At 31.0% G+C, this 10,624-nt stretch overlaps 1 protein-coding gene across 3 annotated transcripts; it reads left to right on the top strand.

Annotated features, from left to right (window-relative positions):
* The first annotated feature begins 7,359 nt into the window (after positions 1-7,359).
* On the top strand, positions 7,360-9,634 carry LOC119670040 (protein terminus-like). Of its 3 annotated transcripts, XM_038080142.1 has the most exons (3): positions 7,360-7,430; positions 7,667-7,713; positions 8,221-9,634. In XM_038080142.1, exon 3 carries the CDS (start codon positions 8,248-8,250, stop codon positions 9,601-9,603), a length of 1,356 nt encoding a protein of 451 aa, XP_037936070.1. In that variant the 5' UTR covers positions 7,360-7,430; positions 7,667-7,713; positions 8,221-8,247; the 3' UTR covers positions 9,604-9,634. The 3 variants fall into 3 exon arrangements, with proteins under 3 accessions (XP_037936070.1, XP_037936071.1, XP_037936069.1); XM_038080143.1 differs by lacking the exon at positions 7,360-7,430 and having other exon boundaries at positions 7,575-7,713; XM_038080141.1 differs by lacking the exons at positions 7,360-7,430; positions 7,667-7,713 and adding an exon at positions 8,061-8,166.
* The last annotated feature ends 990 nt before the right edge of the window (positions 9,635-10,624 follow it).

Below are 10,624 nucleotides of genomic sequence, written 5' to 3'. Positions count from 1 at the left end.
GCAAGCTCGCTAATTTTGGGTTAGGGCTCTTGGCAACTAATTCTTACCACCGACATTGAGAAAAAAAAATCTAAAATCAACTATTGTTTTTATAGTTTGCTTTCAAAATCTATCTCTCTATGAACATTACAAATAACCTTCATGTGAATGTAAGGGAACTCTTTTAAATAAAAATCTAATTTTTTTGTTTTTTTATTAGTTAAAACAAATATTTTACTTGGTGTTCTACTTTAGCTACAATTTCGTAATAATTCATAACTCAAATAAAACTTAAATGTGTTTTATTTGCCCGGAACAAAGACGAAATTTGTGTACGAGTTGCAATTGTTTGCATGCTTGCGTAAATTTTCACGCTCATAATTCTTCATATGCCGATTAAAATATGTTTCAAACATTTGCAACAAAACTCACATACTCTCCCACACAAACACAAACATCACGTTTATAAATACTCATATTTCCACACAAACACATATGCAAACAAGCAGCCATATGCCATATTTCACCGGAATTTCTTGGCATACTTTTCCAAGTGGCAAAGAAAACTTTTTTCTTTTTTTTACTAATTTCTTTTGCCTTTCCTGCTTGTGCTCGTAATATGAAAACGGCACTTACATTTATATTTCTTTGCAAAGATGGCGATGTGTCGCATGCGTGTGTGTGCGTTTATGTGTTTATGTGTGTTTGTGTAATTCGCTATGCGTCCGTCGCTGTGCTTGTGTTGGTAGGTGGAATGGCAATTGTTTTTGTCATAACAAAAGTAGCTGCAAATTTATTGCAATCACACAGAACAAACAAAAGTTTTGTTCTTTTGTTGGTTTGCATACTTTCAGGAGTAAAGTTTTAATGACACTTGTGTGGCATTATAATAAATTATGATGCTGCCTGCCTCCTGTTTCCAGCCTCCAGCTAGTAGCTAGCTAGTAGCGAGCATTATTCCAAAAAGTAATGTGTTATGTATAAATTCTCAAGTTGAGTACTATAATTTTTTTATTTTGCTGATGAAAATTACTTTAAACATTCTTGCATAAATCAAGAAAAAAATTGAGTATGTGAAGCTACACACTTTTTAAGTTTTTGCCTGGTGTGCTGCACAATAATTTTGATGTTGTTGAGTGACTGGCACGGATTTTTAAAATAAATTTTCGAAAGACTGCTTTCGTTCCCATGTTACATATCATGGGTCGCTTGACATGGATATGTTAACATTTGACATGTACTTCTTTTAATTTTTTTGTTTTGTTAGTATAGCAAGGATATGCTTGCATCATGAGCATCTGTTGAAACATGCTGCACATTTTAAAATGATTAAAAATTATAAAACTACTTGTAAACTCAATTGGAACATGAAATTAATAAAGCTAAAATGAACTGGTGAAATTTGCAAAACAAAGTTATTTTACAGGTCGTAGTTGAGTAATGAATTATATACACATTAATTACAACTAAATGGTTGATGTTAAAATATATCACTAAAATTATGTGTTATGTTATGTTTGTTATTACTAAAATAATGTAAAATATAAAATATATCTTTTGATATATATAAACAATATAGTATATAAATATTATACCATATATTTTATATTATTGTACTATATTAGAGTATTAGCACATAGAAATGGTAATAGATTTATAAAATAGTATGTAAAGAGGTTTTCGAACAGAAGTGAAACCACAACGAAAATTTTTATTTTTTAAATTATTTTAATTAATTGAATTTTTGGCTGACCATATAGCTGTTTCGAGTATTGCCAAATACCCTTCATCACTGATCTTGGAAATAATTCTTATATTTAATTATTCGTAAATAATTATTTTTGAGACTGCAAGTACCAGGAATCGAACTCGGGTCCTGCAAATATGAAGCTCAGAATCAGCGCACCTTAACAACTGATCAAAGCCGTACTTGACATTTTTATGTTCGCATATTTTGCTGGAGTTTTGTTACTTTTGCTATGAAAGTTTTTATTAACAATTTTACTTGCTGTATTTATATTAGAACGAAATCATAAACCAGCTGTAAAATAGTATGTAGTATATTGTATATAATATAAATTGTATATTATAATATAGCATATAAATATTATATTATATATTGTATATTATTATCGTATACTATATTATAGTATTAGTGTATAGTAATAGTAATAGTATGGCATTATTATTACTATATTGTTATAGTTGTTTTAAGAACTATCCTAAGAATATTGTTCACATCGGCATCTCAATTTTGACATAAAATTTAATGTCAATTATCCATCTAGAAACACCTGACTGTCGGGGGCCTTTCATTAGGAGAGGGTCTAACCATTTTCACTTATGCCTTAAAAGCAACCAGTGCAGTTTTCACAGGACTTAATTAATCTATATATTAGACGCTTCCGGATCATTGTTCAGGTGAATGTGATTGTTATTAGGCAATATGTAGATTGTCTGGAAGTTAACAATATTTAATAGGAATATATACATATCCATGCCGTGAGAATAGATGGAGACACTTCAGCGAAAAGGACATTTGAAATGATAGTTGGACGAAAAAGGCGTAGATGTGTCTCCGATGGAGTGATCAGGTTAAAGTAACACTAACGGAAATTAATGTATGTGAGACTGGAGGAAGCGCAAACGCAGCAGAGGCATTTGGAGAAACAGGCTACAGTAGGCGAAACTTGGTTATGGCAATTTAAGTTAGTAATTTATATACACAGGCGGTCAAGCTTCTATGAACCTTATAAATTCAGCACTCACATCAAGGACGGTGTTTAATTGCTATACATTTTTCAAGGAGATCTTAATGCAGTTTAGCATCTCACAGGGTGCCTGGCTCAGAAGGCGTTCTCAAAAATAACAGCTGCAGTGATAAAACTGCAACAAAATGGCGACAAGAAACAAAAACCAAAATACTCCTCTAAGATACTCCTCTAAGTATCTTGATCAGTTCCAGGGTATCCCTTTAAAGTGCATTTTTTGCTTTGCTAACGGTTAAAGATGGTTTTTAAACCTTTGACTTCTGTTAAGTTACTCCGGTATAACTTAAACTGACCTGATTAATTTCTAATCATATAATAAAGAAAACAACATTAATTGAGAAACTCTTTTAAGTGTATTTTCTCTTGTATGTTCTTACATTAATATATCTTACTAATATCCTTCACAGTTATTCAATCCTTTCATTCTAGCTTGCAGTTGGTGGCTGCACACTTACATCATGCATTCTAAATATTTAATAACAATTATAAAAAGTCAATATTTTACATGACAGTAAAAATTGTTCTTTTCGACCTCATTTAAACGATATTAGAGATTTATACTTTTTTGGTTTTTGAACTATGAACCAAAAGCTAAGTGTTAAACTTTTGCTTGCATTTGCACTTGAAGTCATGGATGCGCAGCTGCGCTTCCTTGCATATCTGGACGTTCAATACAGACACAATATGGATGCGAAATAATGTTATAAACTAAACAAAAGTAAACTTCTTGAGTACGAAACACTCGTTCACACTTTAGAACAGTCTAACTAATGATATATTCAATATCCTTAGCAGCAACAACATGAAGTGTAGCAACTCTAACAATGGCCATGAATTTGGATAGATAGATAGATATTCCCCTATACTGATGCCGGTCAGTTACGCTTTATTTAACAATGACATCACTGACAGCAGAAACGAACTGCATAAGTCACTTTGCACCGAATGTCATTTGCAAGTGAGTACACCCCACCAAAAAAAAAAAAAGAACACTTCTTCATGCATACTCTTTGACATTACAGTGCTAATGTTTGTGTTAGCAGAGATTATTTCTGTTGTGTACGTGTGTATGAGTGTTTGTGTCTGTGTTTATGTTTGACTGTGAGTCCTTGTGAGCATGTGATATTATTCATGTTTGTATACTGGTAAGTTGCACTTGCTGTTGAATTATGTCTCGCATCCTTGACTAAATTTTGTTTGCTTTATTTTGCAGTTGGTATTATTGTTCTTGTTGTGTTGTTGTTGTTTTTGTTGTAAAGTTTTGTTTATTTTCTTTTTTAATGCTAACTTTTTTAAATCCATTTGACAAGCTTACAAACAAGTGCAGTTGTCGTATACAAAATTCTTATTTTTATTCAAGAGCTCAGACAAAGCAGCAAAACGAATGAATGAAAAATACTTTTCAAACAAACAAAATTAAGACGAATAAAGAAAAAATAATTGAATAAAAGTGAATTAAGTGAAAAACTGAGAAGGCGTACACCACAAAATAAAAATGATTTCAATTCACAACCACAAAAGTGAAGTCGTTTTCATTTTCCTTTACTGATTCTGCCATTTGAAATGAATGCGAAGTGCATAAATTCAGCAAATGTTTGTTTTTAAACAAAACAACTACAACAACAACAACAAAAACAACAATAATAAGGATAACAACTACAACGACTACTACCACAGCATAAAGAAAGATATATGCGATAAAACAAATTAATTATGGTCAACCATTTCTTCTCTTTCATTTTCTATTTAATTTTCTTATTCTACATTTTGATTTGGCAATGAATGCAACTTGAAATCATTTTTTTTTTATTATCCAACACTACTGACTCTACAATAGGGCGTTGTATAGTAGAAACGGGAAAGCGGGACACATAATCCCACGTGAATATTCTTGAACTCTGGTCCTCATAGATATTTGCAAACTAACCATTTGATAAGCTCAACAGTGCTTTTTTTGCCAAGTGTCCTATCTTCAAAAAGTTGACAGAAAATTATGATTTGTGTGAAAAATAAACAAGGATACTTACCACTTTTATACATCCTGTTGCACTGCATTATGATGTGCTTCAGTTATATTTGCTTGTCCGCTTGTTATTATAGCCGATTTGTTGTCGCACCGACAGAAATGCTGCTGTTGCTTCTTATATTATTAATGTTTTTGTTGATTTAGCATGTAAATCCGTTGTTTGCCACTACTTGTGTATAACAAGGATAAGCTGAAGGACATAGAGTGGACAATAATAATGCGCTTATATTGTTGTATACACTTTTGTTTATTTGCATGCTTATCTGTGGCTAAGTGGAGAAGTAGCTTTGATTAACTGAATTGGTTGAGTACAAATATTAAAGATACTTTAAAATTTTAAAAGAAATAATATAATTTTTATAATAAATATGATTTTGAAAAAAATTATAACGAAAGAAACTATTTTCTATATAGAAACTATTTTGTTAATTGAATGGTTTCTTTGAATAGTATTGAATTGCAACAACAAAATTTTATTATTTTTAATTAATCGAATTTCACGCTGACCATACAGCTGTTCCGAATTTTTTCAAATACTCATTATTAGTGGTCTTTTTGGAAATATTCCTTATATATAATAACGCACAAATGATTTCTTGGGACTGCAATTACCATGTGTCAAACACTTATCCTACGAAATTCGAAGCTCAGGGTCACTGATCATTGGGCACACAAATTACCAAAACTGCAAGTACGAAAATACAAGTCAAGTATTGCTTTGGGTTAACTAGCAAATGAACACTGACTTGAAGCTTCAAATTTGGCGGGGTATGACTTTAATTCTTGTTACTTGCATGCTTAAATTTTATTTTATAACAATTATTTACAATTGATTAAATACAAGAAGTAGTTCCAAAACTGGCTAGATGGTCGGCCAAAAATTTAATTCATTAAAATAATAAAAAATTTTTGTTGGTACAATTCATTAGTGTTTTAAAAAAATAAAACTGTTGTTGTTGGAATTTCAGTTAGTGCTATTGCGCACTTTTACTCTTTTGTGGCTGCGGGCTTATCCCTGCCCCATACTAAACTTTAACTATACTAGAATCATTTTCATTTATTTATGTTTTAACTGTTGACGGACCGTAGATCAGCATATCTTCCTGTGCGTCCTGAGGTGGACTTAAGGTTTGTTAGGGCGGGGTTGGGCAACGTATCAACATTTGTGAATAATTTTAGGGCTCTGTTCTTGATATATTTTTCACTGAGTCGATTCTTAGATCTCTGTGCATGTCTGTTGTTCTAATATACCAAGGAATCTAAATTAGTCTTCTTAAAGCCAGATTTTGTGCTATCTGTAATTGCTTTATGGCAGTATTTGAGGCTTTGCTGTAAGTCACACATCCGTACAGTAGCGCTGGCCTAATTATTTGAGTGTAGGTATAATAACTTTCTATTTGTGAGATTGAAGCGATTGTTATTAAACTCCGTCTTAAGTAGTTTTAGAATTTAAGAGCAACTATTCCATTTGCATTTCATGTGTTTATACCAATTAAGCCGTTTGTCAAAAGTGAGCCCTAGATATTTTATGCTTTTCTCCTACCTTATCTCCGTGCCACCGACGCTCACTGCTGGAGGACGTTGCCTTCGCTTTCATGTTATAAATATAGCCTTGGTTTTGTCGTTGTTAATTTTAATCTTCCATTTCTGAAAGTATTCCACCATGCGGTCTATATTTCTCTGTAAGGTGTTATTTACATTTATGACATCCCGGTCAGACTAGATCAAGTAGATCACTTATATTATATACAATAGTTTCTTTAAGTAAAATAGGCACTACCATCATAACTGACGTTAAAATGCAAATAAATTAGTTATAGTTATTTTTAATGGTTATATTTCAATACTATTCTTTTACACAAATTTTTGGTGCTATATACATTACTTTTATTACTGATTTGCTTTATACACATATGAAAATATTCATCACGACAATATAGAAACAAAATTATCCAATGATTGCTAATAGAAATAGAGATTAAGAGCTTGCCAAAGTCCTCCCGAGTTAATACCTAAATGGAGGATCTGTGGACTATTTTGCAAATGGCAGAGACGAACCATAGAGAACGTATGGACTTTTGCAGATATGATTACTTGGGAATATTCGTTCGTTCGTAAGCGTTCGCTTTAGTAATTCAACTCTCTTTTTGGTCATAACCAACAAACATATTGCATAGACAGTCGTATAACAATTGTCAAATTCCTACACTTATTACTATTTTGACCCGTTTTTTCCTACATTTAAAGGATATTTATTTTGTGTATATATGTCCTTATATAACTACATATATTTTTATGTTTTTGACTGAAAAACACTATTTTGACTAACGTGACAAGTCATACAAACCTCCTCATCGTGACTATATGTAAATTGAAATTTTTATCTTCCTGTCATGTTCTGTCAAATTTTTAGTATACATTGAAAACAACAATTTTAAATTTGACATTTCTTTCTGTATAACATAGCCCTTAAATATAAAATTTATTGATTTGTTTGTTGTTAATATAAACAATTTAACTGAAAAAAAGGCAAAGCGTTTGTAATATTTTTAAAGATCTTTTATTTGATTAATAGCATTTAAGAGCTTAATATATAATTTTCAAAGTATAGGAAACTTAAAATTACTCAAACCCTGACTTTTTCAAGAAGTGTGGTGAATAATAATTATTAGTCAGAATTTCTTTTAATATCAAAACAGCATTTAACAAGAAAATAACTTCTATGCATATTATTCCAGTCTCTTCTAGATTTTTGTTAAAAATTTGCATTTTTCAAAAAGTCAGTATTTTGTTAATTTTATCGTTAATTTGACATTTGATCGGTTCGTTTGTATTAATAAACAAATGAGTTTTTTAATTTTTTACTAAATGACAACCCTGTTTTTTACAGCAACGTTGCTAATTTGGAACCAGCGAGACTTCATAACCATATTTCAGGTAAGTGCCATCGTGAGAAATAATAATCATTGCAAGAACCGATTGTTTTTTTTATTCATAATATTTATTTTAACAGTAAATTATAAATTTTTGCAGTTGTAAACTGTAGAGAAGTGAATAATAGATATAATAACATAATTAAATATGATTTGAAGGAACAGCCTTTTATTTATTGCTATAAAAAGACAGGGCAAGAGCAGAAATCAAAATGGTGTAAAATTAGACTTTACTGAAAAATATACTAAATTTTTAGAAATATTGAGTTCGTATTCACATTTCTGTCAAAAATTGTTCATTGCTTGTTTTTTTGATTCGATTAATTGACATTTCAAAATAATTTACTTTGAACTCAGTTATCAATTTCATTCAACTAACATCGAATTTATTTTTCAGAACTAAACATTCTGGAATAGTATTTTGCAATTTTTAGTAATATTACAACGAATTATATAGGTATTCGACCTAATTATCATAATTACATCAATTTTAAGACTGAATATTTTGTAGAAAAACGTTCATTTGGACAGGTAAAAAATGGCGAACTTACAACCACTCTTGAAGTCCTCTGGTAAATCCAAAAAGAAGGTTACAAGCATCGATCTAAAGTCAACTGAATTTCGAAACGAAAAGTATCGAATGTGTATGCTTAAAAATTGCATGATGTCTGACTTTTATAAGTATCTCGGTCTTAAGGTCAAGGAAAAAAATGACTTCAGCAATATAAACAACTATGAAGAGGCAAATTCCAGCTTTACTTATACTGTGTACAGTCCACAGACAAGAGAATTTCATCACCGTTGGCATACTAATCGTGGAAGAATCATTGATTGCCTGACTTGTTACAATATCAGCGAACGTGTGGAACCATTTGCCAAGCACTACGAAAGAAATAATGAACGCACATATTTGGTGTTGACTGAAGACGAAAGGAAGAAACTCCTGATCGTTGAAAGTAAATGTGTAAGCACATTTGTGATGACTAAGGACAACATTGATAAAGGAAATATGGATTTCTTATCAGAGGCATCGACTGATGTACTACCATCTATGCTACGTTTACTATTTGTTAAGGCTAAGACTATACATATACAAGTTGCATACAATGTAAAAATCGAAAATCGCCTATATGTATTCGAAAGTACTGAGTTAGCAATAGAAAATCATTTTGATATAATCGAAAGTATTGATATGGTGTTTATGATGCTTTTAGAGACGGTCAAGATATTTATGGGTTCACTTGAATGCTCAGATATTGAAAACTTTAAGATTCAACGCATAAAAGTTAATATAAGAATGGAACGTTGGTTTTCTCAAAACGGTGTTAGAAAAATGACACTGCCCTTAAAGTATCGTATTAAAAATGTAGCATTTTATATCGATCCTGAGCAACTTAAATTGAAACATGAGAAGATGGAGAGTTGTGATATCGAGGCTATTACTTACGCTTATAAGAAGTACAAAGCTACTGGAAATAAAAGCTACTTGATGCGTATGAAAGGTGCAAATTTGTATTGTTTCCAGCTTTGCCAGACTTCTCAGGAAATATACACAGTACCCTTCTATCTCGCTCCACCTACAGGTAATAAAGAAAATCACAATTTCATAATTCTCGAAGATGTGGAAGGAAACTTTCAACATTTTATGGGGATTTTAAGCCCACAACACTTCGCTTATACTGAAGATCCGAAAGCTATTTTTATTTGCCCAAAATGTCAGGCAAATTACTCTGAATTGGTTAAGTTGGCTGTGCATCAAAGGTTGAAATGTGGTCACTTTTTTGAAATTTTTGAAGTGGACAATGATTACGCAGAGGACTATCCCAATAACTTCTCGATTGAAACCAGTGACGGCAAGTGGTTGCTTGCCGGTATAAGAGATGTGCCAACTTGATTATCAGATTAGCAGTTTAACACAAATATCAGATATAACATATATGCATACGATATATGTGCATATATTATTTTTCAAGTTCGTGTTGTTTCTAAATTGTATCATTCAGTTTCTTATTATAAAAGTTATAAAAAATATTATTGCAAAAATGTTTCAAAATTGTTAAATAAATGTTAAATTTGTTTAACTGAAAATACTTGTTTTATATTGATCTAGGAAATTCAAATTTTTAATTAACATTTGCACATAGTAAATTCTATGTATTCAAAAATATTATTAGCCCTACAGATATTTTCATTATAAACGGCAAGATTTGATTTGTTTCAAAATAACGATTATTTTAAAAAATATTTCATAACAATTATGTGTTCCACAATGTGCTATTTTGGACCATATACCTTAGGCCGCCAAAGGATTTAAGGGTATTGACTACAACAATTCTTCTCCAGGCATGTTTGGGGCGTTCTCTGCAGTTCCTGATTTGAGGAACGTTGATTTTAGCTTGCTCTCTCTCTCTTTCTCTGTTGAAGATGTGTTTCCTATTATTACTTCCTATTATTTCCTATTATTCTATTAATCTAATATTGAACATTACACAGTACTCTCATATTCAGAACTACATGAAAAGACCTGTATTATCTTCTGATATACATAGTTCCAAACATCATATTCAGTAGCATAAACTGGAATGTGTTAAGGAAAAATGATATACGATACTATAAAACATTTTTTTTGTCCAAGTCTTTTTTTGTCCAATTTTATAGAATAAATAATTAAGGACTGTAGTTTAATCGTGTGAAGTACTTAAGTAATTCATTTGCTCAATTTCATTTTAGTCATTCTAATTAGTATTGACAGCTATCATACTTTATTCTACCATTGAGCATAACTTTTCCTTTAATTTTTTTTTTCAAATATTTTAAAAAGTATTAAAGTTTTAAGATTTAAGTTCGTAGTACTAGAACACATGAACCAAACTACAACTAAATGCGTCAGTACGTTCACAATTTCAGAAGGGTTC

This window comes from Teleopsis dalmanni, chromosome 1, assembly GCF_002237135.1.
Source record: "Teleopsis dalmanni isolate 2A chromosome 1, ASM223713v2, whole genome shotgun sequence".
NCBI lineage: Eukaryota > Metazoa > Arthropoda > Insecta > Diptera > Diopsidae > Teleopsis > Teleopsis dalmanni.
This window is presented reverse-complemented; position numbering and strand designations above follow the sequence as displayed.